We start from the raw sequence: 27,920 nt of genomic DNA, 5'->3' as shown, positions 1-27,920 counted from the left end.
GTATATTACATAGTGCTATATTTACTCATTAAAAAACAAAAAAAATGTTGGTGTTTTAAAAGGGTTGAAACGGAATTATAAGGCGCCACAATTCAAGTGCAGATTCCTGAAAAATTACTCGAGTACATGAAAAAAAAAAGTGTTTGTACTTGGTTACTTCCCACCACTGCAAGTCTATAACAAAAAGAGGCTGCAATAAGCTGCTGACTTCACCGCGCCACTGCGGCGCATCCTCATCCCTGCAGCACCACTCATGGCGGAGTGCGAGGTGAGGATGCGGCACGCGAAAGTTTCCAGGTGCGTTCAATTACCTCTGTAAAACACAGCACTGTCATTCAAAGCACGTTTGTTTTGCTTGTGCTTCTACACCTGTCAGCCAGGTGAGCAGCTGTTGCTGCTGCTGCTGCTGCGGCGGCGGTGGTGGCGGTGGAGGAGCAGAGCCACGGCCAGTGGGTGTGGTGTCGTCTGCAGTCTCTCGGCACGTCTTAGTGCTCTACATATAGGCTTGACACATACTGGTGAAGCAGCTTTTTCCCCCTCCTGGCGCACCGTGTGAAGGCAGCGGCGGAGCAGCAAACGGGCCGCGATCCGCGCTTTTTAAGTAAGACGTCATAGCCAGGGTACGTCACTGCTTTCAAGGTGAGTGGTTAGTTTGGATCATTTGGCGCTTTCGGAGCTCATAGCACTTTTATCATCGTCATTAGTATTTAAATGCAGCAATTTGTTACACGTTATCATTTATATAAAGATACGTACCTACCCATGTTGCGGCTTAGAAATAGACATTTATAGAGTACGATGTTTGTAATAAGTTTGCTGAGTTGTTAGTAAATTCTAGAACGCGCACCTGATGCATGGCCACAACCCCTCAAAAGTTTGAAAGCCACATTTAATAAATTGACTCATGTTGCATTACAATAAACGCTCTAAGCCTTTTCCGGTGCGTATAGTTTATGTTTTGGGACTGTCACAGAGATGTCCCTTTTACCACTAAATAACCAAACTATTCTCTTTAACATTATACAATTAGGGCAGTTCAACATCGCTGCTAACTAAAACCACAACAACAAAAAAAAAGGAACAAAAGTGGTTAATAATCTTGAATGCGTTATCATTATTACGCTTTGATATATCATATCAAATTGTTTTCAAAACATTTCATGTGGCCTGCCATAGTCTGAAAATGTGCACCGCTGTTTTGAAAAGATTAATTAATGGAGCAGTAATTATTTTATTTTTGGAAGACATTTTATTCTAAAGTTTTAAAAAGTCAACAAAATCTTTACATTATTTGATATCATCATTTATTTTCTGTTTACTGTAACATTGTATTTGTTGCATTTTATTTACTGTATTTGTTTGCATTCATCATTTTGTATTTATTAATTAATCATGGATTTTTTTGTTATTTGTTACATTTAATTTGTGCTACCAAACCACTATTTGGCCTTTAATTCTGCTTCATTTCAGTCTGTATAGGCTTTTTTTTTTTTAAATGCATATATTTAATTTATTAATTTAGTGTCTAGATAAGTCCAGTGCTTAAGAAGTGTAGCCCACATGTTTACATATTATTGTTTCGTGAAACATGAACAATTACTTAAGACTGCACTGACCTATGTTTACGTCACACTTGATTCATTGAATTTTGTGAAAAAAAAATTAAAGACTGCAAGTCAAAATGTTTGGTAAGATAACAAATCTAATTGAAGTGGATAGATTTTTGTTTAAATACATAAATAAATGGAAAGAGGACGTTGAAAGAAATAATAGCATAGCAAATGGCAATCACAACATTGAGGGTTATTTGCATATGTGCCCTGTAATGGGCTGACAACCAGTCAGGGGTGTACGCTGCCTCTGCCTAACTTCATCTGATTCGCACCATTTTACCCGCAACCATATTAAGGATAAGCAGTGTAGAGATGGACGGATGGATTGATAGTTATAAGCGGTCATCTGAGGGTAACCATAACTCAGATGAAGCTTTAAACCTTCTTCTCGTCGGCGGGAGGGCTTCTCGGCTATCTGAAATGCCTCGCACCCGTCGACGGGAACGCGCAACCGAGGGCCACAAAAGCGGAAGCGCAAGTACTGGGACGCGGCCCACGCGGCGCAAAGTTGATGGGTGAAAACCCGGAAGTCGGAAGTCCCGCCTCCTCCGTGGCATAAAGTAAAGCTGCCGCGGTCAGATTGATGTGTTTTCCTATTCTGCCATTTCCTTATTTCACATCAATGTTTTGTTTAGTTAGACAGTAAAATTCAGCTTGGTGTAGCATTAAATAGCTTGTAGGGTTTTTTTTTTGTCGAAAAAACTGTTCACTATTCGCCAAAATACTGCTTGTTGGGAAGTAAACTGAGTTAATTGGTACCATCTAGCACTTGTACCACAAATGTTTGCTCACAAGTCAAAACAAAAAAAACATCAAGGTCAGGTCACTTGTATCTGGAGGCAGCAGTGCATTGTTGTGGAATTATATTAAATGATACTGCATGTAATAATATTGAAAGCAATGGAATGTTGTGGAAGGGTGAATGATATTGAATAATATGGAAGGATGTGGAATGGTATCGGTGAAAAATGTGCAATATATATATTGGTGAAATGCAAGTGAATGATATTGAAAGAGATGGAATGGATATGGAATTAAATTGGAGGGGAAAAAATTGCATATGTTGATGAAAAAATGTGGAATGATATTGAATAATATGGAATGACATTGGAGAAAAAATGTGGAAATTTTGGTATGTGGCAATTTCTGGAATGTTGAAAACCATTCCCACTGTGAAGTGAATGAGCTGAACGTTCTGAAGTTTTGAACGAGAATGATGTCAATCTTGTTATGTTGAACGCGCCATTTGGGAATGAAAGATGAATTATTGGGTGAAAAACGTGGACTTGTAGGAAAAGTTTTAGATGAGAACGATAATACCCCAGTTGAGTTTTTGAGAATTGAAATGATGTGAATTAGATGAATTTTGTGGAAAATGATGCATGTTAAAAGATGGTAAGGAATAATAATAATGACAAGAATATGAAGACCATCAATCAATACAATCGGCCTTAATCCAGCCTGCAGGATGAACTTCAAGAACCTGAGGGAGTACCTGGCCTGGCTCTACTACCAGTACCTTCTGATCACCGGCATCTACGTGCTGGAGCCTTGGGAGAAGTCCATCTTCAACTCGGTCCTGTTGTCGGCCGTCGCCATGGTGATCTACACCTCCTACGTCTTTGTGCCCGTCCACGTGCGCCTGGCGCTGGAGTTCTTCTCCGGCATCTGCGGCGGCCAGCCGGAGAGCGCCATGGCCCTCATGAACTAGGAGCGCTCGCAACGACCTCCAGACACCAAATTCACGTTATCACCACGGGGGGGCATCGATTAATTAAGAATTAACTCGCTTTTGTGGAAATGATTGATTAATCATGTTTGAGTCGCTTGCTTGATTCACTCGAGTCGTTTGCTCGTGTAATGAAGAGCAACGTGACGTCAGCTACGGGAGATTTTAACGGCCATTTCCACCACATTGTGTAAGGCCCTGCCATCAGTCGGTTTGATATGAGCGGATACATCAAGCTCCTTTCTAATGGTTAACCGTGGAGCCCAATTTGAGCTCCATTGCTAACCAAAAACAGCAGCACCCGTTGAAGCATGCAGTCTTTCAGAAGAATTCACGAGGGTCCCTGCGCTGCGCTAAAGCGTATACAGCCTTTTTCGCTGTAATTGGTTTCAGTCGAGGCTGACTTAATTTCTCCGCAATATAAATTTTTTTTGTGAATTATTAGTCCTGCCCAGTCTGCCTAGGTTTTTGCTGTTTCTCTGCATTTGTACGTAATACAGTCATTTGTGAGGGATAGTTACTGAGCCCTTCCGCAAATAGTGAAAAACAGCAAGGAACTGGTTGTTTACAATTGCGTATATTATAAAGTTTAAACGATAAATATCCCACAATTTTATTTGGGGAAAATAATGTCAGAGAGATTGTGGCCTTTTTACTGAGTTTTGACTGTGGAGCCCCCGTTTGAACCCTGTTACTAAACAAAACAGGAGCGCCTACCAAAGAGTGTTGTTAGCAAGCCTGCTAAATTTGAATGACCAAAAAAAAAAAACACGCCAAATCTTAAATGAGGCTTAAAAATCGTACTTTGTCTAACTTTTTATTTTATTTTTACTACTACATATTTGCACTGCAAATTTATCATTGCGGGCAAGAGACGCTAACCACCGGCTAGCTTGAAGCTAGCTCACAAAGCTAGCTCAATTTAGATAAAAACACAAGAGCTGTTGTACGCATAGCTAGCTAGCTAACGTCACGCTTTAGCGGTAGAAATGGGCCTAGTTAGTAATTAAGTCACGGTTGCGGCAGATAGCCAGATGCGAATGAAGGCGCTCAAGTATTGTCGGCCGGGAAGGGGCATGATGACCAACAATCTAACGCTATGTCTCCACATTTCAGAATCATATAGTTCTCTGTCTTTACATTGTCAAAAATCGATAACGAATTTAGGAACAAATCTCTGAATTCATTTCAATGTTATGCTAACTGTAATGCTATATTAAAAAGGAAGCCCCCCGCAATGAATCCAAAGCGTTTCAAAGAAGAATGTTTGGATAAGCGGGAAAGAGTCCACCACGACGATGACACTGACATGTGCTATGAACCCTACCGCCATCCCTCCGGTGTTTTAACTGCCGGTATGCCAGGAAGGAGCGCTCGCCACTGAGCACCAGCAAATATTGATTCAGCACGCCTTCGTACAGTACGTATGGGGTTTGGCTTTTGCTTTGAGTAGGCATGACTTGATCTGCGGCTTACTCAGCCCAAAAGGGAAATGTTTTGTTGGCACGTGCTGCAGCTCGAAGAGTCCTGCATGAAAAGCAAAGCTCCACTCGCCCTACAACTGATCTACCAGGGGTTCTCAAACTGTTTGGTTCCAGTGACCCTCTTTTGTAATCCTAACGCAAATTAATCATTATCTTACATATATTCATTATTTTCTGCAAAGCCTGACTAATGTGACTGTCTCCATGTATAGCCGTATGTTTGTGCTATACTGCCCCCAGGTGGCCAAACTGCACACACCAGAAGGAGCTCATTGAATTGAAGCAAAAAATGTGGCAAAAATGGTTTAATTTCTATACATGATGTGATTACTGTATGCTTTCAAAAAGTACAGTATTAAGAGTATTAAATTAATTATTTGGTCTATTTATTTATTTTTTACGTCAATGCATTTCAATTTATTTTGCGGATCCCAGTTTGAGAACCTCTGCTGTAGCTAATGGACATGTTAGTAGTGGCTTTTTTTTTTCCAGCTTTTTGATCACACACTACTTTGATTTGTGTACTTGTTGATTGCATGTTATTTATACAAAGTTCTATATTTATATACATACTGTACTGGTAAATGCTTGGCTGGTTTCAATGTCAATTACCACACTTTTTTTTTTTTTAAATATATATTTATTATGTTCGCTTGTGGCCATAAAACAACACCGTACAGTTTGCTCCAACTTCATGTGCTTTAATTGTTACACATGTATTATGAATGAAGAGGTGTTTTTTTTTCTAAATCACCAAATCAAAAATAAAGACATTCAAAACTGCTGTTTGTATGTTCCATGCAGTAATTAGGCAGCAGTCACTAGGACTTTCTTTGAGAAACGAGCACGTTGCTGGCACAATAGAGTCGATTCACACAACAGAGCAAGTCACCAAACCTGTTCTTGGCTGCTGATGGGGATGAATGAACCTCAAGCGTTTCACTTTCTACTCTATGTTATCTGCACATGCGGGGGCGGAGCCATCAGTGAACGCTGACAAACTGATGACAGTCGCTTAATGATTTACTATTTCAGTTGAAATGACGAAGGCGGTTAATAGCTTAAGTTTATATGTAAGAATAAATGTCAATATATAAGTAGATGTGGTTGGAAGTAATTTTTACTCGGGGGGAAAAACAGAAAAAGGAAGTCATTTTTACTGTAGTTTAGCAGTCTAAAGTTGTAACAACCGTGGTTCGCCACTAGGTGGCATACATTGCTCACCAGCGCCTCCAAAAGAAGAAGAGAGAGCATGTCACTGAATATATAAATGCCGAGTTAATGGAGCTGCAGTGTATAGTAATGAAAAATGAGGCCATTTTGTGTGTGTGTGTGTGTGTGTAAACACAAAACCATTTAAAAATACTTATGTAACTCCTTCACTGCCATTGATGGCTATAAACATAAAAAAATCATTCTATTAGTTTAACTTTTTTCCCCCACTTTTGTTAACAAGAGTATGAAAACCTAGACTTTTTTTTTTAAATAGTCTTTTCTTTATTATTTTTTTCAAAGAAAAGTTTATTAAAAAATTAGGGGCGTCAGGGCGATTAAAATTTGTAATTGTAATTGATCGCATGACTTCAATAGTTAACTCACGATTAATCACAAATTTTATATCCGTTCTAAATGTACAATAATTTTCTTCTAGGTTTTCATACTCGTTAACAAAAGTGAAAAAAAATGTTAAATAGAAATAGTTTAAATGAATTTTTGACGTCTATAGTCGTCAATGGCACTGAATGAGTTAATTGAAAAAAGAGAAATGAAAAAAACCTTTAAAAAGTATTTAAGTGTTTTTGCATTTCATTTGCAATGTTCAAATATTGTATTGTTTTATTTGGGCATTTTTCATAATATTTCTATACTTCACATTTTCTTTTCTTTCTGTTTATATTTTTTAGATACATGCTTTTTTTTTGCAGTATTTTTTTTTTGTACCAGTTTCAGATTTAATAATGGTTTATACTTATACATATTTAGATTATTTTAAATATCATTTTATTTGTGTTTTAGGGCTGTAAATCTTTTACACATTTTTTTGTACTCTGTTCTGATTTAAAAAACTATTTTTCTTCCATTTCAAATCCTTTTTTTCCCCAACCCTTGTCGGCCAGTAAGATTACAGATGATTTGAATTTTTTTTTTTTTTAAATTGGCCCCACCTCACCTATGACCTCTGATGAGGATAACTGCAATAGAAAATGGATTGACAGTTGTGCAAACAAACACAGGTGAGACACAGAGAATCATTCTCATTCACTCTTTAGCTTGTGGTTTCGTTTCATGTACGCAGCACAATAATAAACCCTGTTTGTGCATGAGGAGTGCCAGTTACATTTACAATTCATTCCTGCCACCCACTGGTTAACAGGGATAACAACATTCTTGTTGCGTGGAGATACACGTGCACACCGTTTTTATGTAGGCTACTATTGTGTATAGGGTGTGCCTAATTTTGTGACTTACTGTTTGCATGATGATATGCGAATTGTGAGAGAATATGCATAATATAAACAACAAAAAGATCAAACACAAAATAATATACTATTATTACTAAGCAAATAAAACAATAAAAATAATACATCCTTTTTAAGAAAAATCTACCTCTCAAAACATAAAACATGTTGGTGACATGTTGGGAAGGTATAATTAAGAAAGGCAGCCAAGCACAAGATGTAATTCTGCAGTTCGGGTTAGATGTGACCAGTTAATGGTGAAACACATAATTTATTTAATTCATTAATGTTTTTAGATTGACAGGATTATTCGCTGGAAAACTGATTTTTGTGCCAGGATGCCACAAAATAATCTGTGCAAATAGGAATCGGTCTCAAGGAAGAATGTTGAGGTGGTGAAATCTTTCAACCCTGGTTAAATCTGAATGGCGCTAGATTTGAGACATTGGATTTGAGACATGCGTAAGTGGTAGCCAGAAATGTCCATCTTGAACTTCAACATTTTGGAGGTCAGATCTCAGCAGCAGGTTGTGTCATTGTAAAAATTCAGACAATTACCTCCTCCAAGCATGATTGTATAAGACTGAGGGGTATTGATTTTTCTGCTAATGGCCATGACATTAGTTTGTTTATTAGTCAGTGGGTCAATAAATCAATTAGTCAGTCAGTCAGTAAGTTGGTCATTCAGTTGGTTGTCCAGTCTCGCCTGCTTGTCTGTTAGTTAGTCAGTCAATCTGCACCCTTTTAGTCAGTCAGATAGTCACTCTTGTTGTCGGTTGGTTCAATCTGAAGTCAGTCAGCATGTGACTCAGTTATTTATTTAATTAGTCAGCACTAAAACGACGACTTGTCCCATCTGATCTGTCTTGGCACTCTTGAGCCTCTAACTCATTGGTCGCTAAACCAGGTCCTTTCGGACTGAGCTCCTACTTAAAAACTTGTAACTGCTAAAAGTTCACGAGGACTAAAGACAAAAGTACTGTATGCAGTATTTAAAAGGAAATTTGTTGTATTTGTTCGTCAAACCCATGCTGGGCCTTGTAATGAGAAAAGTGCGGTTGAAAAAAAAATAATCAAACAATCATCTCCTTTTTACACACTTTGTTGCCATCAGCCCTCTCCGTTTCCCCCAAATTCCATTTCCTTCCTTCCCTTCTGTCATGGATCCGTCTGAGGGTGTGGGGTCTGCCAAGCCGAGCGTGTCCATGACCCAAACATTCACTGGCAATGAACGGACAGTTTAGACGGGGCAGAAAAGCATCTGTCAAACCATAACCATAACAACATCCAAATCATTCACGAATCATATTAGCAACAAAACGTACAACCTCGTCGGGCTCATACACAAAAAGTCAACAGTAACCACCGCACAAGCCTGAGAGATGTGAAAGAGATTAGCCGGTGCCTTTGACCAAGAGCTCAAGTTTGGCAAAAGGTGATTAAGGAGATTAGTAGCGCTCTTTGGGCTAGAACTTTCCTCTGGACGCTCACCAAGTGCCAGAAGAGATCTTTGTCCTGTGAAGTGGAGTTTTTATAAAAGTCTACAAATTAGGAAGCCTACAATAGTCTGACTGTCCTGATGTGCTTCTTGAGGACAAGCAAAATAAAAAAATAAAAAAAACGGATGGATGAACTGATGTTGAGCAATGCAAGACTTGCAAACTACACACAACATTTGTGAGCTCGAGTGGCCTGGCCGGTGTCCCAGAACCTTCTTTACTCTGCTTTGTCCCACCTTGAGAGCATGCGAGCTGCTCGGCTGTTGGAAGAATGCCTTTCGGTATCGGGTGACCCATCGACCGAGGGCCTTTGCTCCACGACGAGCTCACATTGAGGGGAGTGCTCCTGGCGTCTGCTCGTATCCCGTGTCACAAAAGCACCTTTCTGCCCAGAGAATGAGGCCACAGCACAGTGGTTCTGCTTGGGTCCGATCCAGCCTCTACCCTCGTTGGATTTCAGACCCCCCCCCTTGTTCTTCCAATAGACAGCCTCATTGGTGGGCTTGTTCTCTTCTTGCGGAGATCAGATGGACCTAAGAGCAGCCAGGGATGACTCCAAGCTACCATCCAGAGGATAAACGACCATACCACTTATGCATAACTTGGTGAGTCTTTGTTATATTAGGTTTATCTGTTGGCTCATTCGCTGCCATTGACGGCTGCAGGCGACAAAGATCCACTTTTATTGGGCTGGTAGGGAGCCAGTTTAACTTTGGTATTTTGGGATGGTTTTCACTCCTGTTCATCATTTTAAATGCTGGTTTTTAAAAATGGTTCTTTGGGTGTCGCATTGTGAGAGATTCAGAGGCAGGATCGAACTGTGTTGAGAAACTTTTCAACACTGTTCTAATGCTGATCCATTCTCAGATCTCGCTCAACCATGAGGCTCATCTCCAGTCAGTGGACTCTTCTCGCCGTCATCATGGTGACACTCACTGCAATGTCCTGTGTTGAGGCCAAGACTACGCCCAAGCCCAAGTACCAGTACACCAAGAAACCCCTCTCTCAGGTCATGGCGCACAACCCCAGCACGCCAAAGACCAAGACGGGCAACATCCCTCCGGAGCCTCAGCCGTTGCCCACCTACCCCAGTCATGCCTTCCCTCAGGACCACACGGTGAGCACGGAGCCACCCAGTATAGGCCCTGACAACTACACCCTGGATTACAGCGAGTGTTACTACAACTTCTGTGAGTGCTGCCCACCTGAGATGGGACCCCAAGGGCCAAAGGGAGACAATGGGCTGAAAGGTAATCAGAAACAGAACCTCTTCCATTGAGTTGCTTTGTGTCTCACTTTCTTCTGCATTTCAAACTTGACGTATGTAGGACCACCCGGGGAAAGAGGCTTTACTGGACCTGCTGGCTCACCTGGATTACCAGGAACAATCGGTTTTAAGGGGGTGAAAGGAGACAAAGGTATTCCATTCCAATTTCTAAAATCTTTGCTAGCTAAACTAGCATGCCCAGCTACATGCTGAAATATTGGTAGACAGAATTCATGGGGCTCAATCATAACTGCCCCAGATCTCTTAGATATTCAAATGAAAAAATTGGATCAATCGTGCAACTGAATGTTGAACAGTCTGGAAACTTGGATAGGACTAAATGGAGCGGTCCTAAAATGGTTCGGAGGAAAGGAAGTATTTTTTATTTATTTTTTTACCATTGGGAGTTTAGAATCTGATCAAAGGGCCATGACATATTGGGTCGCTCAAGGGTCAGTTCTTAGACCTCTTTTGTTTAGTATGTATTTGCTACCCTTGGGTCAGATTCTTCAGAAGTTTAATTTTGACTATCATGGCTATGCAGTGTCCTCAAATGACTACAGTTCAATTGAGGTGTTGTGTTGGAGTCACAGGTTTTAAAAAAACAAAGACCAAGTCTGAAACCTTGTTGTCCTAACAGATCCTGATCTAAATTTCAACTGTCACATCAAATCAATTGCTGAAACAGCTTATAACAGTCTATAATGTTTGCTCATTTCAATGCTTTGTCTTCTTTCTACATTTCTGCTTACTAGGGGATAAGGGTGAAAGGGGAAACTCTGGCCCAAGTGGATACCCAGGAATCTCAGGGAAACCAGGGCAGAAAGGTACAGAATATGCGGTAGTAGTTAACACGTCTGCCACATTGTTCTGCCGTATATGAAGGATGGACAGTTTTGAAAGACTGCCTTTACTTACAGGTGATGGGGGCATAAAAGGAATGAAAGGTGAGTTGGGCATGCTAGGCGACAAAGGCGACATTGGTCAAAAAGGCAAATCTGGACAGAATGGGACTGCTGGTGAGAAAGGAGAACCGGGCAAAGAGGGGCCGCCTGGACCCCCTGGGATGACTCTTGGCCCTAAAGGAGATAAGGGTGATAAGGGGGAGTGTGGTGTGTTTGGGGAGAGGGGGCCAAAAGGTGACCGCGGAGACACCGGCTCCCCAGGAATTCCGGGAGCAATGGGAATCCCAGGGATCAACGGCAAGCACGGGGCACCGGGTCCGATTGGTGTCCGTGGGGATCCTGGACCACCTGGAGCTCAGGGGGAAGCTGGGGTGAGAGGGGCACAGGGGCCACAGGGTGTTAGAGGGGTCCAGGGGCCAAAAGGGGATCGAGGTTACCACGGGATGAGAGGGGAGCGAGGAATGCGTGGTTTTAAAGGAGCAAAGGGTTCAGGCATTCCTCAGAAACGCTCGGCCTTCAGTGTCGGCATCTCCCCAAGAAGATCCTTCCCAACGTCGGGCTTTCCCATTCGCTTTGATAAAGTGTTCTACAACGACGAAAACCACTTCAACGTCACCAGCAACAGCTTTGTGTGCGTCCACGCCGGCGTGTATGTCTTCTCCTTCCACATCACCGTACGGAATCAACCCCTGCGCGCCACGCTGGTGGTGAACGGCTCGCGGCGGGTCAGGACGCGAGACTCGCTGTACGGCCAAGACATTGACCAGGCGTCCACTCTGGTGGTGCTGCGATTGGCGGCGGGCGATCAGGTGTGGATGGAGACCCTCAGAGACTGGAACGGGGTGTACGCCAGCAGTGAGGACGACAGCATCTTCTCCGGATTTCTACTTTACTCGACCTGATGGTGAACATGCCGCGGGGTGGCGGTGGACGGTGTACGCATGAGCTCTTCGTGTACTGTACTTTGTGGTGCAAGTAATGTTACAATTCATGGACTAATATTTAGATCATTTATATCTATGTACAAATCTATTTTCATTCATGCCTTTCAATAAACATTCTTTTTTTTTTTTTTTAAGTAACAATTCAAGCCGGCCATTTGTGTCAACAAACCACACTTTGCGTACTTTATGGATGGTACGCATGTGGGTATTTTTACACCTGCCCTTTTAAAAGATACAGTATGCAATAGTTGACCACTAGATGTCACCAAATAATCAAATACAGCCGACGCGCATGCATTTTTAAGCATACGAACTACGGTGGCTCAGAGAGACCAAACTTTGCAAGGCTTCCACCAATATTATTGTTTGGTGTGAGCGAGGGAGCATCTCGGCGAGCGACGACATGACTGCCGGGGAGAAACCCTGGCAAGCGACACAGAAAGACCGAGCAGCTAACAAGAGCGGCTAGTGGGGGTTGGCGGAGCTAGACTGGATCGAGCGGCTAACAAGAGCAGCTAGTCAAGTCAACTTTATTTATATAGCAGTGGAAGAAGCTAGTAATAGCTTTTGAGATCAAAGCAGAGGGCGACAAATGGCGGGAGCCCGAATCATGGGACTCGGACCACCTGCAGGCCCCAGCTGTGGAAGGTAAGCGAAGTTGTCCTTTGGACATCCGTAGCAGGAAGATGGCGGTAAGATGAGGTTCCAGCCATGTAATATAATTAGTGATTACTAGAACTAATTATATATATATATATATATATACACATTGATGTGAAAGAACATATATATTTATATATATATTTTTGCATTGAAATCAATAGTGGGTTTTTATATGGAATTAATTATTCGTTCACCATTAGATGGCGCTAATAATTACACACTATAACTTTAATGATTGGTTGTATAGTTCTTTACATACATGCTTAAGGACAGTTATTTACTATTTAGATAGTTTTGTGGCTATTAAGTCAGCACACCGCTGTTCAAATCCCAGGTCTTCGTGATACAAAAAAAAAAATACACCAACTCCTCAACAGTATTAAGAGATTACATATGATAAATGCGTATATAATAGCAGTTCAAGGTTAATGGATTAATCGAGCGCTACATTTGCCAAATGTGATTAGGATACATTTCACCACTCTGTTCAGTTTGTCCTATGAATATAATTAATGGAGTCTTACATTTTCTTCAGGCCAACTACTTTCATGTCATTGTCACACTTTGACTGCTTCAGCCTCACTTCGCCTGGATAGGTCAAGCTGGAGCACCTTGGCCTTGCAGCTGTACAGGCCCGGTTTCCGTTTGACCAGGTGAAAATTCTCGGACCTGGCCAGCCCCAACCGGTTGTCTCCCTTGTAGAAGTAGTAGTGTATGGGAGGCGCCGGAGCGCGGGCGTTGTACTGGACACGGCAAGTGAGCTGCATCTGATCCGGCGGGAGCAGGTTGTCTTCTGTGACCACCTCTAGCACGGGCTGGGTCAGAACCTCTGAGAGGAAATAAGCGTTAGAAAAATAAATATAAGACCCAATGTGGGCCTTTGGTTGTTGCCCATTTGAGTCGACAAAAACAGCATGAACTCACCTAAGACATCCACTTGAACATCAACTGAAATCACTGAATGAGTTTGCCTGTAGTCATCCCAAGACGCCCTGCAGGAGTACAGTCCTTGGTCCTCCGTGCTCAAAAGGGGCAAGCTCAACTTTGGGTTCAAGCCGCTTCGCCTCATGACTTCCACGCCACCTTTATACAAAATCACCTCGTGAGGTCGGGGGTGGCCGCGGAGGCGACAGGTCATGTTCAAGGTCTCTCCGACGAGACCCGCAATCTGCGGGACGTGGAGGATGGCCCAACCTCCTGAAGAGAAGAAGCAGAGAGGAAAAATGGAGCCATGTGAGAATACAAAAACATGCCTAGTTCTAGGCAGCCCTCGAGCAGGTGAAGCCTATAGACAGACGTGTTGCAGCAGCATTGATAATAAGAGTCACAGTCCAGAAAAGGAACCACATTTGAAGAATCTTTAGAAATGTACTGTTGCAGTGACCTCACAATAGAGACTTGCAACAATCCAGCAAAAAGGGAACCAAAATGTGTATAGTTCTAGGCAGCACTCAAGCAGCTGGAAATTTTTTTTAGAGACTTGTTTCATCTGCCTGACAACATTTACCTTACTCCAGCGAAGAGATGACAAAAAATATGCTTACCGTCCACATTTATTTCCACAGGTTCGCTTTTGAGTGTATATAAGTTTCCCACAGCCGTGTCTCTGACTCCTCCGCACTGAAATGCTCCACTGTGTTTAGGAGAGCCCTTCAACATTTGCGTCTGGCACTTGAGCTGCTTGGGTCCATTGAACCACAAGTAATTCCAGGTCGACTTGTTGCCATCGGGAATGCTGCATTTGAGCTGGAAATGTTCCCCAGGGAAGATCCGGGAATGTCCCGACATCAACTCTGCGAGTGCTCCATAGGAGGTCACTACACAGGAGGGGAGGGCGGGAAAAACGACTTAAAAAATATAAACTGGGAAGAAAGAATGGTGAAAAATATGCACTGACCACCATTATGTTCAAAGATAATTCAAATAACTTCATACCCACAGGGACCACGAATTGTGGTAGTGTAGAGAGAACTGAAATAGAAAGGACATTTTAGCAATATAAATGATACAATATATAATAATGTATAATGTCATTTGTCATATATTAGGTACACTTACCAAGAAAGGATATCGTTGCTATCATTGTGACTTTTCTTCGCTGTTTTCTTGATGGGAGCCAACTTTTATTCCAAAAAACGGAGGGAAGTGAAAATATATATATATATATATTTTTTTTTTTAACTCATACCATGAAACACAGGAGTTCTTCTTTTCTCTAGTTTCATTTCACTTTTATTCGACAACAACTGCTTTAATTACAGTTAATTTCATTTTCTTTACAGGCCACAAGAATACATTTTGGGAAATTGTAGTAGCACATTACAAGACTTTAGTACCATAGTACCTGCCGTGCCCCGTTCTGCTGCGTTGGGGCGCAGGCCATGTTGGGGTGGGGGGGCGCTCCTGGCTCCTGGGTTTGCTCTCCGGCCAGTGGCCCCTGTGGGGCCCGGGGGTTGTGCCTTGGCGCTGCCAGGGCCTGGGGGGTTGTGCTTGCTCTGTCCTGGCCGAGGGTCGACGGCTCCCCTCTTTGGTGGAGGTTTTCATGCACGCCAGATCCACCACACCAGCATCTACTGAAATTCAAACCCAATCTGCTTCTTCCTCTGGTCGTTGAATCTGTGGAGGCTGATGTCTGTGGATCTCACTCTGCTTCATCTATCCTTCCTTCCTTTCCCCAGTCTTTCCTTTGGTCTCTTGCGGTCTCCCTAATTTTTGGGGATTTAGATGTTTCTGTGGTTGGTTAAAGATTCTGGTTGGTAACCCGGTGGGTAGTAGATGTTGGTCGGTGCTGGATTTCACTTTTCTTTCTTTTCTTTGATCCTTCCTCGGGTCTCCTGACAACTTCACAACTCTTGCTGGATTCTGAAGTATTCGGTTTAGGTGAACGGTATGGGATTTTTAAGAGGATTAAGGTGAATTAATGAGCACACACTCACACACCCGCACATGCACATACTCACGCACATAAAAAAAATAAAAAGAGAGAGAGCAATGATGATGACATGTCGAATCGGTAAGATTACCGAATGAACAATACTGAGCTCTCTCTCAAAAAAAAAGGAGTTTGTATCATCGACCTGGAAACAGCCATCAGGTTTGTACGGTCTCGTACTAGTTACTAGTAAGTTACTCTTTTAGCAACTGGTATGTAGTGGTCATATTTGGACAGCATGTTGTATGACCTAAAAAAGATATATTAATTTTGTCCAACAAATATCTATTTTCATTATAATTTTACTTGTGTGGCTAATTAGCATGTTTTGTTAGCTCAATAACATGAGGTGCAAACAACAATCATCTGCTTTGATCATTGTAGAAATTTTGCATGATAGATCATATATATCCTAAATTATAGACGTCCTAAACTGTCAATAAAAGTAAAATTGTAGACAATAGAATAATTTAGAAGTAGAAGTATTTTATGTGTTTTTATAATAAATTAACTGTGCTGGGTCTGGTCAAATTTGGTGCATACGTAATATATATATATATATATATATTTTTTTTTTTTTTTTAAACCTTCTTAGAAATCATAAGTCCGAAATCCCCAAAATAGTGTGGCATGTGAAACTATTATTTCTCAACATCTAACAGTTTGATATTTCCCAATATGATAAGGGTAGAAATAATTTGAACCGTATTCTATCGAAGCTTCCACAATCGCGGGTGCTTGTGTGAGCATAAGCAAAAAGTGTCCACCCGGGCGTTCTTCTCTCAGCTTTTATTAGTCATCATCGCTTATCATACATACACACCCAGCGATGCAAATGAAACAACTTTTCCCCAATAAGTTACCGGTATGTTTAAATAAAGGACAGTATTGACTTAGCATCTCCTATATGATATAATAACAAACCTATAAGGATGTTTTAAAAGTCTCAGTACACTCACTAGGCCACAACATAAAAAAATTAAAATAAAAACACCTTTACAAAAATATAATACTCCACTGATAAATACTAATAAATGAGCATTACTACATTTGTAAAGGCATTTTTTAGACTCATTTCTGATATTGAATCTCAATAGATTGTGCAAGTGTACTTAATGTTGTGGCCAGTGCATGTTAACCCCAATCCAGTGCCCTTAACTTACTTAAGTTAAGTTTAAAAGCCTGCTCTCAAAACAAGAAAAAAATAGACCATATATAGGCTACAAAATAGTAACACGAAAATGATTAAAATCTTAATATTTAACATACAATGTCCAAATGGATGGTGCCGTGACATGGCACACCTGAAAATACAGTGTCTGCACTATCCTTCATTAGATCATCTTTAAAATCATAAAAGTGCGTCCAAAAGAGCATCTCTTTAAGTTTTCAAATTGCTAGAACGCATGCCGAGGAGGGTTCCGTTACAAACGGCTTGCCACTTGCGACGCCTGCCAATTCAATGGAAAATAATAACACCTGTCCGTCCGTACGCGCCAGTGTAGGATTTACGAGGGCAGCTCGACCTGAATGTAAAAACAACTCCATGCAACACACATGCACGCAAAAGCATACGTGCGGATGGTGATCATCTTGTTCTCAGAATTTGTCTTGAACAACTAGAACAGTGGAACATCCAAATTTGAACGCATAAAGCTTGTAAAAGTAGGAACTTGATTTTCGACGAAAGCAGGGAGGTTTCTACTTCCTGCTTTTGTTTCTCTTCCTCAATTGGTACAAATCAACTTTTTATACAAGGACTTGATTTTTTCCTGTGACCGGTGTTGTCGATTCGAGTCCGCGTTTACCAACGAGTGAAGACGTAGACTGCTGCGTCAGCTTCACATGCTAGCTGCCGACATTAACTCATTCACTGCTATCGACGGCTATAGACGTCAAAAATTCATTTGAACTATTTCTATTAGTTTAACATTTTTCCCACTTTTGTTAACAAGAGTATGAATACCTAGACTTTTTTGTTATTGTATTAGAACAGATATAAAATTTGTTAAACTAATAGAAATAGTTCAAATAAATTTTTGACGTCTATTGCTGTCAATGGCAGTGAATGAGTTAATAACTGGAGTATTTCGTATCCCGAATGTGGAAATTTTGGTTTGGAGAATGTGGTCGGTCTTTGAGGTTCTACTGCATTAACAAATACAGTGATGACGTACCCGGATGTGTGTGGCGGGAGAGATCGTTAGCCTGATGCATCATGGGAGATTTAAACTAAAAACAGTGTAACGGGATGGCGATACTTGAGGGACAGTTCTGACCTTTTGTCAAATGTGCTAATCATAAAAACTTAGGTAGACTATCGGTGATATTTCGGGATGGACTGAAAATGCACGATAACCTTTCACAAGTCAACTTAATTTGGCCTTTGTTTAAACATTTGAATGCATATGTTCACTGTTAAATGTTTCACTTGATTATGGGTTAGAATTTTTTAGACTATTGTATTTTTTCATTTTCAAAATGCTTTTAGTTTAGCATTAGATTTTTTTATTGTAGGAATATTTGTGGAGTGCAAGATTTATAAAAAAAAAAGAAAAGAAAAAGAAAAGGTCACTGAGTATTGTGTAATTAATAGTGTTGTTCCGATACCGGTATTGGCAGAGGTCCTGATACTGCATTATAACAGTGGTGTCGGTATCGGTGAGAACCAACAAGTAACATGCAGATACCATTAATTTCTGACGCTAATATAGGACTTTGGATGCAGCATCTTGTGTCTTGCTCGTGCACGACATTCACTGATGTGTGACATGTTCACCGAGCTAAGATACCCTATTGGGCCCTTGAATGCTCTGAACCAATGGCAAGGCAGCTTTTTCATGTTGAGGAAAAAAAAACACGTAAGTATCGGTATGGTATCGGCATTGATCGATACTGCAAAGCTGGGTATCGGAATCGGTATCAAGGGCCAAAAAACGATATCGGAACACTAGTAATTAACGTCAACTACAATTCCCAAATGATTCCTTGTTTCTACTGTACGGTCATGCAAATAATGGCAAAATATATATTTGAAATAAACCATGAAAGCTCATCATGTACAAAATTAAAGATGAAAGACCATTTTTGCTGTAATTACAGTTTTATAAATATAAAATGCAGTTTTAGTAAGTTTTTTGTTTTTTTAAAAGTCCTCATTAACAAAAAAAATTTTTTTTCCATTTTAGTTTTCATTACTCATTATGATAACCTTGTTCAGTCTGTTTTGTTTTTTGTTTCTTGCACAACTTGCTGCTCCCTACCGAGACGCCAGCGGACATCTACTTACATAAATGCCTATCTGTGACTCTTGCGGTCTCTCTGTTGCACCTTACTGATGACGCCGACACGCAAATCTCATTGGCCAGATCCATCTGAGAATATCATGTGTGTGAAGCCTGGCAATAATTAAGTACTGTTGATCGAGTGTTAAGTGTTGTGCTGGTCTCAAGGATGTCAAAATGTGAGCAGCATGATGAAGACCTAATATCTATTGTGCATTTTGCAGTTCAGCACATTACCAGTTAAACATGTGCATTCATGAGTTCAGACCAAGGCCAAATTAAGTTATTCTGTAAAGGTTCTAGTGTCATTTTAGAGTAATCTTGAAATGTTACCCGAAAAGTAAAAAATTCTGAACTTTTTGAGAAGTAGTATCTGTCCTTACCTGCACTATTGGTTTGTGTCGTGTCGAGAGGTTGCCCACAGGTCAGGGCAGGGTCATACTTCTAATGTCAGACATGGCGCCGTGATGGGTTATTTGCTCATCAGGAGTTTCAGGCCTTCTAATTAAGATGGACGATGACTAGCGTAGTTCCGCCAGCATCAACCAGCAAATACTTGCGGCGTCAGCGGCGGCGGCAGGTGCTCGTTCTCAACGTTATCTGAGTCGATAGCCGAGGAGGCCGCCGGCACGGCCGGCGCCGCGCCATCAGCTGAGACGACGGTAGGGCTGGGCGCCTCAAAAGTGTCCAGGACGCTCTGCACCTTCTGCTCCACATCGTCCGTCCAGTCGATGAGGTCGCTCTCCAGCTGCCGCGCACGCTCAATGACCAGCTCCTGTCGCTCGCCGAGCCCCGTCAGTAGGTCCAGACGCTGGTGCACCTGGCTGAGCGCGCTGCCGCCCGCCAGGGGGCGACTCGGGGACGCTTGGCCCCCAGACATGTAATGGTCGAACTCTTCGGAGGTGATGTTGAGAGACTTGCCGTCCAGCTTCTCGATGAAGGCCACGGCGCAGCACTGAGGGGAGAACGCGTACACGATCATGAAGGCAAGATTCGTGATTTGCTTGCAACCACGTTTCATTCATTTGTTTCATGGAAACGTCATTAAACCGTTACAGACTCCCCAAAAATTCCGACAGGTGTTTTTAATAAGAACAATAGCCCTAAAAATATTGTACTTCATAAAAACATAAAGTAGTAACATAATTGAATAGAATGTAATTCAGGACTTGACTTGACTGATGGCACCCTCTAGTGAGAGTGTGCCTTGGCCACCAGAGGGCAGTATAATATACATAGTATACTATACATTGATTTTAATAAAGATGGTCACAACAACTGAGTATTCTGCAGTAATACGTCATTTTTCACAAAGGATAAATATGATTAACAATTATTTTTGTATTTTGCACGGAGGATCAATCAACTAATCGAATATCAAATTAAAAATTCGTTTTGGCCTTAACTCTTTGACTGCCAGACGTTTTCAGAAAAGGGATGCCGCCAGTGCCAGCCGATTTAAGCATTTTGACTGATTTTCAAGGTCCACAGAAAATGTTCTGTTTGGACTATGGAAACACACGTACTACCAAATGAAAGATTGGACTTTCATCTTTCATCAGAAAAAAAGAGTTTGTTTCTACCTTATTCCGTTCTTTAGTAATCAACAATAGAAAATGGTTAGTTTGACCCAATTTCGCCTGTGTTGGACCAAAATACGGAGAAATCAAGCTTTTAGTGAAACGATATTATTTCATGCATTCTAGTGAATTTGACACTTCTTTTTGTCCATGAATGATGCCACAAACACCTAAATAGTGCTTTACTTCTATAAAACACTACCACCAAGAATGAAAAAGTGTTTTTTGATAGCAAAATACGTTTATTTACATTCAACAGTGTAACAATTTGACAACAATTTGGCAAACTATTTACAAATGTGTGCAACTGTGGTGCTATTTACAAATATGTGGATGTTTCAACGACAGTTTTTCTTTTTGTAACCCTCTCCTGCGTGCAAAGAGACGCAACAGCATTTGCACAACAGATTGCCTCTTCGCGTGCGCCACTTTCTTGCCGGCCGTTTTTTTCCGGGGAATAGCAAGTATATACTGCAGTGTGTCATCAAGTCTAATATCAGGATCATGCTACGGTTACGTTACGGTGGTGTTACGTCTCGCTTCCCCGTGTCCTTCAGTTGCTATACCGGGTGGTAGGAGATGTTCTGATCCATTTTATCCACTCCATTCATGGTGGCATCGTAGTCCAGAAACAGTGTCTTCTCCGTGATCAGACTGTACCCGCTCCTCCGATGAATATGCATTGGACTCGGGGTACTCTTCATTGTCCGATCGAATGTCCGCTTGTGCAGCTCCGCGTTTTCCGGCCTTAGCAGCGCTAGCCGCGCTTTGCCGGTGAGGCTTACTACTTGTTCATAACAGTCACGCCAAAGCTTCCAACTTTGGCGTAGAGCTCGGAGTCATCTTCATCATCATCATCAATCTGCATTGGTCGATGCCAACTCTCCATCGCCCGATCGAATGTCCGATTGTGTAGAAGTACCCGGCCGGCTATTGTGCGCGTTTTCCGGCCTTAGCAGCGCTAGCCGCGCTTAGCCGTGAGGCTTACTACGTGTTCATAACAGTCACGCCAAAGCTTCCAACTTTGGCGTAGAGCTCGTTGTCATCATCATCGTTGACATCAATGCGCTTTTTAGTATTGATTGATGCTTTCCGTCTTTGAAAAAAATGCTCAAGCTGAGCTGCTTGTAACCGGTTGCTTGGTCAAGCCATTGTGGCTTGGATCAGCCATTGTCTCCTCAACACTCTAGCTCCGCCTCACGTCTTCTACTGACGCCCACGGTGGGCGGCCCATCCAACCTTGTGCAAAGAGAGTCATCGCTGCCCTCTAGGGGCCAAAACGAGTCTTTGACTAATCAGATCTGCCTGATACTTTCAGCACAGCTGCCCAAGGCTTTCCTGCACCCGTTTTTGAAAAAAAAAAAAAAAAACATAGGGGACGTCTTTTAACGTCCTCGGCGCCCTTCCCTAGGTTTATGCTAAACGTTTTATAACGTTTATGGCAGTCAAAGAGTTAAGGGATAACTCGACAATAAATCACTTTTTTTTTTGCTGATAAACTGTATAAACTGGTGTCTACAAATGCTGTTTGTATGTCCTGGTCACTACTTTGACATTTTAGTGTACGTTTGTTGAAAGCTTAAATTTGGGGCAAAAACCGTGTGTTTGGCGCCATCTTCAGGTAACACAGCAGCATAAACTCAATTTGGCTGTTTGTCCTCTCATTACACGAGACGATACATACTACGCCACTTGTTCCGCATGACGTGGTCTCCCCCGCCACCCACTCACTCACTCACTCACTCACTCACTCACTCGCGTACACGCCTCCTTAAACGGCTTCTTCGTGAGTTGCTGCTGTCAATCACAGCCAGACCACGCCCAACCCACAGCCCATTCGCAACCCAACGGTCCTCCAGGCAACACACCCTTTGAGCGCAGATTTCAAATTTTGGTGAGGGGTGGAGCAAGAGTCTCACTTCCTGTTGAGTTATCCTTTAATTCAAGGTATTGGGTCCTCGCTACTACACTCCTGTGGCCGTTTTACTATCAGGAACTAGTAAGTTGAAGAATAGAAAATTGCTATTACTTTCATGTAATTTTAAGGAAAATGTAATGTGATATATAGGTCTTTCTTTAAAATGATCTGTTATTGGGGGGTTTTTTTAGATGGAAAGAGTTCAAGTATATAATATTTAATTTCCTATGGGTCAATTTGCTTTGAAATTATTCAATCCATGTCACATAATGGATTGTGTTTCAAACGTAAAGTTTCCAATCTAGTACATTTTGCAATTGAGCCAATTGAGTATGTGTGAGAATGAATTCGGCTTTGCTAACCAGGTTAGTGAAGTAGTAGCCATCCTCTCCGGTCATGAGCCTGCTGGGGTTGCAGAAGCGAGTGATGTACTGGATGTTGGACTGAAGCCGCGGGGGGTTGGCCTTGAGCACGATGTAGATGAGCGTGGGCAGGAAGTCGTCCGCCGACGCCGCCTCCTTCTTGCTGATGCGGATGGCGTTGAAGATGTGCTTGCTGCAGCGCGTGATGCACCCCAGCTTGTCCTTGGGAACCCGCTTGGAATCGATTTCGATCACATCTGGGGAGAGGCGGGCGTTAGTTGAGGCGACGGCCAAGTGCGTGGCCGCCATTTTGTTCACACGGCGGCGACGTATTTCTGAATTTCTGCGCAAGTCATAAAGCGCCTACTGACTTATGCTTTACAAAGTAGTCAAGTCAGAAATACAGTTAAGGTCACAAATATCATACATGCATCGGTAAAAGTGAGCATTATTGTTTTAAGTGATGATGTATTGATGCCGCAGTGCAAAACAGTTTGCTGGGCACTGGTCGTCCCCTTCGAAACGTTGGAAATTAAAGACCCCCCTGTAGCATCGCTACATGGCCGTGAGACTCACCTGTGATGGCTTTAACCACGCTGTCGGAAGCCTCGGGGATGTCCTCATCAACGGGAACGCCCAGCATCTCAATGGTGACCCAATGCAATGCTCTGTAAAGAAGAAGTCACAGATACTACAGTGTAAAACATGAGGATGCTGGCCCCAAGTGGACAAAATTATCATCTGCACCTCATTTGCATATTTTGTCAAAATTGGTCATGTTTAAAGGAGAAGTCAACCTGATTATTTTTTAACAATAAATATATGTTCTATGCACCCCCACTGGTCTAAATATGGAATTCTGGTTGATACTGCGTTAGTGGAATATCAGTTAAACAACAAAATCCAGCCATTTTCATCCATCTCAGGGGGTGGCCATTTTGCCACTTGCTGTCGACTGAAGATGACATGAATGTTGCTCAGGGTTCAGGCAACGACCAATCAGAGCTCACCTGTTTTCTGACGCTGGGCTGTGATTGGTTGTTACCTGAAACCTGGCAACATTGTCATCGTCAGTCAACAGCAAGTGGCAAAATGGTTGCCCACTGAGATGGATAAAAATGGCTGGATTTTGCTTCATAACTCTTATTCCACAAATGTAATAGTTAGTTCACATTACTACTAGTTAGGTCACATATAACATATTAAGGTTGACTTCCACTTTAAAAAAAAAATCATTTATTTGTATGTGAATACTTGATGACTCAATGGGATAATCAATAGAATACAGGGAGTCCTCGAGTTATGACGCACTCGTCCTACGACGTTTCGACTTCACAACGGCCGCGCCTTGTCCACCATTTTGTCCCTTGTCTGCAATTTTGTCCCCCAGTGCTTCTGCTTAGCTAGTGCAAGAACTTGTCTGTGTTTGTAAACTGGGAGTATCTTTGGCTTTTCCATCCACCTCTAAGCAGTAATGGGAAGTACAGCATCTTATGTTTTTATTTGAATGTTGTTGTTTTTTAAGCAAAGTATTTTGATGTAAATTTCGACTTTAACGGTGCAATCTGACTTAGGCAGAAATTCGTGTTACATCGCCGGCGTTGGAAAGACTCAGTGTACCCAATTTATTGTGTGGTATTGTGATGACTGTTTTTTATGTTATTTATTGTTTTATCTGTCTTTGGTTTTATATATTGGATATTTACTTTATATGCAGCTATAGTTGTTTTTAAAATGCTCGATAAATAAAGTTGAGTTGAGATCGCAGTCTACATTTACATATTGTTTTGACACGAAAAGCCAGATTCGTTTGCATTATTGTTGTAGTTTGACTTTGGATTTACGGACTTAGGTTTTCACCACACTCCGATATAATTTGGTGAAGTTGTCGTCGTCATGAACACTGCAAGTAACAGTTCGTATTAAATCATGATGAATTTTCCTTTATTTTAGCAGAAGCGTAGCCCATAATACCGAAACTTTCATGTATTTGTATACTAAATCTGGCATTATTTATTGCCATACATATTAATTTATTGCTTGTGATTGTTAAAAAAATAGATGGGAAGAGAACCTTAAAAAAACACATATTAAATCGCATCTCACTCGATACCCTGATAAGGCTAAGTGCCATAGTAAATGGATTATCCCAATCAAACAGATGTGAAAAACACCAGTTGGCACCAACAATCAATTTATCCTGTTGTTTGTGTGCATTATGTGACTCTTGACACTTTTACTGTATTGAGACATGAAATACTCACAGTCTAAAATACGGTTGCATCTTCTGTGTACGTACCTGATCCGCTTCTGAACTGCCAGGTCTTTCTTCTCATCGTCGGATGTTTCAGGACAGAAAACCTCCTTGTACAGACGCGTCGTCGTGTACCGCTCCACTTCATCCATGATGCCCTCTACGTACTCAGAGGAGCCTAACAGCAAAAATGTCCACATGAGAACAGCACATGTAAAGGGATACAACACAAGCATTCCCGTACCTTTGAATTGAGTGTGAAGGCGTTCTGAGAGACTCTGGTAGAAGTCCTGGACGCATTCCGACATGTCCTCAACTCCCATGTCCTAATATAAGAGAGACAATATGGCAAATGACTCCATAATGTTTCCGGTAAGCCTTACAAACAAGTCTTTACTCTATCTGGCAATAAGATACTTGAGATCACTCACCCGCTTGAAGGCCATGCTTTCAGTGAAAGCACGACACTGTTTGAAGATTTGCCGGCCGTATTTCAGAGGCTTGAGGAAATCCATGAACTCCCTCGTAGCATGGTCCGTGTCTGCGGAGGGGGGCCGGCTCGCTGTGGAGCAGGAGCTCGGGCTGGACTGAGCATCCAAAGGGACGGTGGTATCTCGGGTGGAAAACACACTTTATGTTTTCATCTCACCTTTGAGCTTCTTGTGTGAAATAGCTAATAGGCTTACCTTTCTTTGGTGGTATTTTGATGGAGGGGGTGAAAAACTTTGTGACAGTGTTGACCTTGCTCGACTTTTCCTTGGTCTTCCGTTCTTCGAACTTGCTGAAAGGTGCGACAGCGGGCTGAGGCTGCGTCTTCTGATGTCTGCTTGCATAGGCTTCCTCCTCCTCTTTCTGCAGCCTGCGGCAGACGAGAGACAAGACAAGAGTGAAGCAGCCACACTGTGCAGCAGTTAAAAAACAAATTTCCCTATACTATTTACATATTTCCAATTGATAATGATTCAAGTCATGATGATTCAGAAAATAGATAAAAAATAATGTTTTCAAAGTAAAAGCAGATGTTTGTAAATGTCCTATTGTGACTAAATACATAAGATACTTGGTCTGCTCTTATGATGGACTACAGGAATCAAAGAATATTTACTATTGAGAGGCTGTATCAGAGGACTTGGACCACTTAAGTTAAACAGTGGCTAAGAACGATTAATAGACTATCAAAATTATTAATTTTGATTATGGATTAGATGTTGATTAAGCATGGCACCTCTACTTTAAGCATTTCAACGACTGTTTCCACATAAAAACACCAGCTACAATCGATTAAATGTCCAGCTACAATTGATTAAATATCTTGAGAATGAAAAGAGCAGGATGAATGAAAATATTCACAGGCATCTCCTGTAAGGAATCCCTGAACTAATATAGTCTCTGAACTCAAACTAGACGTTGGAGACAAACCTCTCAGCTAGAGCACAGTCGTCCTGGATCTGTTTTTGCCTATCTCGCTGGTTTTCCTCTCGCCAGCACTTGGAGCACAGACCCTGCCAAGCTGTGTTACCATAAAACCCACATCCTTTGGTACAAAGCAGTTCGGACTGGTCAAGACGGATCCGTCGACGTTCAGACCGCTGGGCCATCATCCTTCACAGAAGACTGTCAGGGAAAAGGGACACGGAGATCACAATTTTAATACAACCAAATATAGGAACTGCGTAACAATGATTAGCATGAACTCGTTTCTGAATAAATCTAACTTTCTTATCAGCTTGCTAATGGTTAACGTCCACGCTTCGTCAGTTTTAAAGTGACAAACCTTCATATTACAATCGGCTACGTATTCAGAGTCATTCATTATTGTTGGTGAAGTGTACACCCAAAGTGTAAAATGTTTGCTTCACGCCGAGTACCAGTCTCTCATGTAACTGGCTGATATGTGACAGGCTAGCTCCGGAAGCTAATTACAAAGCTACCGCTTGACAACAAGCAACAATGTCATAAAAAAGATGACGTGTGGTTTCTGCCGACGTACAGTATCATTCGCGGGACGGGCAAAGCTGTCACGTAACGTCGCTCCTTTTCCAGGCTGTTGTAATGTGGAGTGTTTACATTAGTATAACGGATAGTTCCGTCACACGAATAGAATCAGCCATTTTGTCGTTTGACCGTCCTCTTTCTTCTCATTTCACATAAAGGTGAAGTTGAATTGTATATCGCCACCTAGTGGATTGGTGGTGCAACAGTACAGTATGCTACATAAAACATTTACACAAAACGTAAAACAAAAACGGTGATAATAACATAAAATAAAAAATAACATGCCCCCTCCAAAAACTATAAATACACTATATAGCTCCCTTCACCCAACCCAAAGCTGCCGTACGGTTAGCCAAGTGGTAGTTGCAGTAAATATATGTATATGAGAAAGCCATAGTTTACATGAAGAAACAAACGAAATAATAAATTACTGTAAACGGTATAGCAAAATCCGGTAGTAGCTAACTGTCGGGCCCCCCTAAAAAGGTTAATTATTCTCTAAAGTGTAGATGCCACAAGATGGTGGCAAAGCACAGCTTTTTTTCTTTTCTTATTTTGGGCAAAACACAACTTCTTCTTTTTTTTAGCACTCACTCACACAAACACAAACACAGGCAGTTCCACTGACGTCAGCAGTTACTTGGCGCCGAGATGCCACAAGATGGCTGAAAACCAAACATAGTTGTCTGTTGTATTTTATTTTTAATGTTGACAGAAGTCTTCTCTTGTTGTAACAGAATATATGCTAATTGCTGGCGTTGGGCCGAAACCTTGTACCTCCACTTTTCAGAAGACCCCCAAAACTGTATGTGTAACAATTAATTATTAAAGAGACAGAGCAAGCCATTTTCAATACTTTTGATTGGTCAATTATTTGTAAACATAAAATAAAATAAAGTAACACCCACACATGTGGACTGACCCATAGTATAGATTTTTGAAAACAAATCTTAAACTTACCAAATTGTGACTTTTGAAGTTTCGGCCTGACGCCAGCGAAATGCTGCAATGCTAGAGCGTTCAAAGCAAATT

At 41.6% G+C, this 27,920-nt stretch overlaps 4 protein-coding genes across 7 annotated transcripts; 2 read left to right on the top strand and 2 right to left on the bottom strand.

The window, feature by feature from the left end:
* The first annotated feature begins 214 nt into the window (after positions 1 to 214).
* Positions 215 to 5,610, top strand: sptssb (serine palmitoyltransferase, small subunit B). The gene is made up of 3 exons (XM_086080148.1): positions 215 to 268; positions 377 to 639; positions 3,074 to 5,610. The coding sequence occupies exon 3, from the start codon at positions 3,082 to 3,084 to the stop codon at positions 3,322 to 3,324; it is 243 nt and encodes an 80-aa protein (XP_085936274.1). The 5' UTR covers positions 215 to 268; positions 377 to 639; positions 3,074 to 3,081; the 3' UTR covers positions 3,325 to 5,610.
* Positions 5,495 to 16,129, bottom strand: LOC147171358 (high affinity immunoglobulin gamma Fc receptor I-like). 2 transcript variants are annotated; one of them, XM_086080146.1, is made up of 5 exons: positions 14,622 to 16,129; positions 14,499 to 14,534; positions 14,108 to 14,380; positions 13,488 to 13,760; positions 5,495 to 13,392 (listed from the first exon to the last, which is right to left on the bottom strand). In XM_086080146.1, exons 1-5 carry the CDS (start codon positions 14,644 to 14,646, stop codon positions 13,121 to 13,123), a joined length of 879 nt encoding a protein of 292 aa, XP_085936272.1. In that variant the 5' UTR covers positions 14,647 to 16,129; the 3' UTR covers positions 5,495 to 13,120. The 2 variants fall into 2 exon arrangements, with proteins under 2 accessions (XP_085936272.1, XP_085936273.1); XM_086080147.1 differs by lacking the exon at positions 14,622 to 16,129 and having other exon boundaries at positions 14,461 to 14,534.
* Positions 9,274 to 12,137, top strand: otol1b (otolin 1b). Its single transcript, XM_086080149.1, has 5 exons — positions 9,274 to 9,389; positions 9,652 to 10,034; positions 10,113 to 10,202; positions 10,807 to 10,878; positions 10,972 to 12,137. Exons 2-5 carry the CDS (start codon positions 9,665 to 9,667, stop codon positions 11,856 to 11,858), a joined length of 1,419 nt encoding a protein of 472 aa, XP_085936275.1. The 5' UTR covers positions 9,274 to 9,389; positions 9,652 to 9,664; the 3' UTR covers positions 11,859 to 12,137.
* Positions 16,130 to 16,269: 140 nt separating the features above from the next.
* On the bottom strand, positions 16,270 to 27,026 carry LOC147171357 (rab5 GDP/GTP exchange factor-like). Of its 3 annotated transcripts, XM_086080145.1 has the most exons (9): positions 26,884 to 27,026; positions 26,313 to 26,507; positions 25,580 to 25,752; positions 25,325 to 25,506; positions 25,138 to 25,219; positions 24,939 to 25,071; positions 23,216 to 23,307; positions 22,640 to 22,896; positions 16,270 to 19,734 (listed from the first exon to the last, which is right to left on the bottom strand). In XM_086080145.1, exons 2-9 carry the CDS (start codon positions 26,492 to 26,494, stop codon positions 19,321 to 19,323), a joined length of 1,515 nt encoding a protein of 504 aa, XP_085936271.1. In that variant the 5' UTR covers positions 26,495 to 26,507; positions 26,884 to 27,026; the 3' UTR covers positions 16,270 to 19,320. The 3 variants fall into 3 exon arrangements, with proteins under 3 accessions (XP_085936271.1, XP_085936269.1, XP_085936270.1); XM_086080143.1 differs by having other exon boundaries at positions 24,939 to 25,219; XM_086080144.1 differs by lacking the exon at positions 26,884 to 27,026 and adding an exon at positions 26,668 to 26,808 and having other exon boundaries at positions 24,939 to 25,219.
* Positions 27,027 to 27,920: the final 894 nt, after the last annotated feature.

The sequence above is a fragment of the Leptonotus elevatus genome, chromosome 7, assembly GCF_054856555.1.
Source record: "Leptonotus elevatus isolate MCC_2025b chromosome 7, RoL_Lele_1.0, whole genome shotgun sequence".
Classification (NCBI taxonomy): domain Eukaryota; kingdom Metazoa; phylum Chordata; class Actinopteri; order Syngnathiformes; family Syngnathidae; genus Leptonotus; species Leptonotus elevatus.
This window is presented reverse-complemented; position numbering and strand designations above follow the sequence as displayed.

What these genes read in the sequence shown, in the direction of transcription:
- LOC147171357 (XM_086080143.1), bottom strand. Translation starts at nt 26,494, where the DNA reads ATGATGGCCCAGCGGTCTGAACGTCGACGGATCCGTCTTGACCAGTCC. An exon ending in CAAAATACCACCAAAGAAAG is followed by an intron (nt 25,507 to 25,579) that starts GTAAGCCTATTA and finishes TTTCCACCCGAG; the next exon opens with ATACCACCGTCCCTTTGGAT. An exon ending in GCTACTACTTCACTAACCTG is followed by an intron (nt 19,735 to 22,639) that starts GTTAGCAAAGCC and finishes TTCTCCCCTCAG; the next exon opens with TGCTGCGCCGTGGCCTTCAT.
- LOC147171358 (XM_086080146.1), bottom strand. Translation starts at nt 14,646, where the DNA reads ATGATAGCAACGATATCCTTTCTTG. An exon ending in TGTGGAAATAAATGTGGACG is followed by an intron (nt 13,761 to 14,107) that starts GTAAGCATATTT and finishes TCTTCTCTTCAG; the next exon opens with GAGGTTGGGCCATCCTCCAC. An exon ending in TGTTCAAGTGGATGTCTTAG is followed by an intron (nt 13,393 to 13,487) that starts GTGAGTTCATGC and finishes ATTTCCTCTCAG; the next exon opens with AGGTTCTGACCCAGCCCGTG.
- otol1b (XM_086080149.1), top strand. Translation starts at nt 9,665, where the DNA reads ATGAGGCTCATCTCCAGTCAGTGGACTCTTCTCGCCGTCATCATGGTG. An exon ending in GGGGGTGAAAGGAGACAAAG is followed by an intron (nt 10,203 to 10,806) that starts GTATTCCATTCC and finishes TCTGCTTACTAG; the next exon opens with GGGATAAGGGTGAAAGGGGA. An exon ending in AGGGAAACCAGGGCAGAAAG is followed by an intron (nt 10,879 to 10,971) that starts GTACAGAATATG and finishes CTTTACTTACAG; the next exon opens with GTGATGGGGGCATAAAAGGA.
- sptssb (XM_086080148.1), top strand. Translation starts at nt 3,082, where the DNA reads ATGAACTTCAAGAACCTGAGGGAGTACCTGGCCTGGCTCTACTACCAG.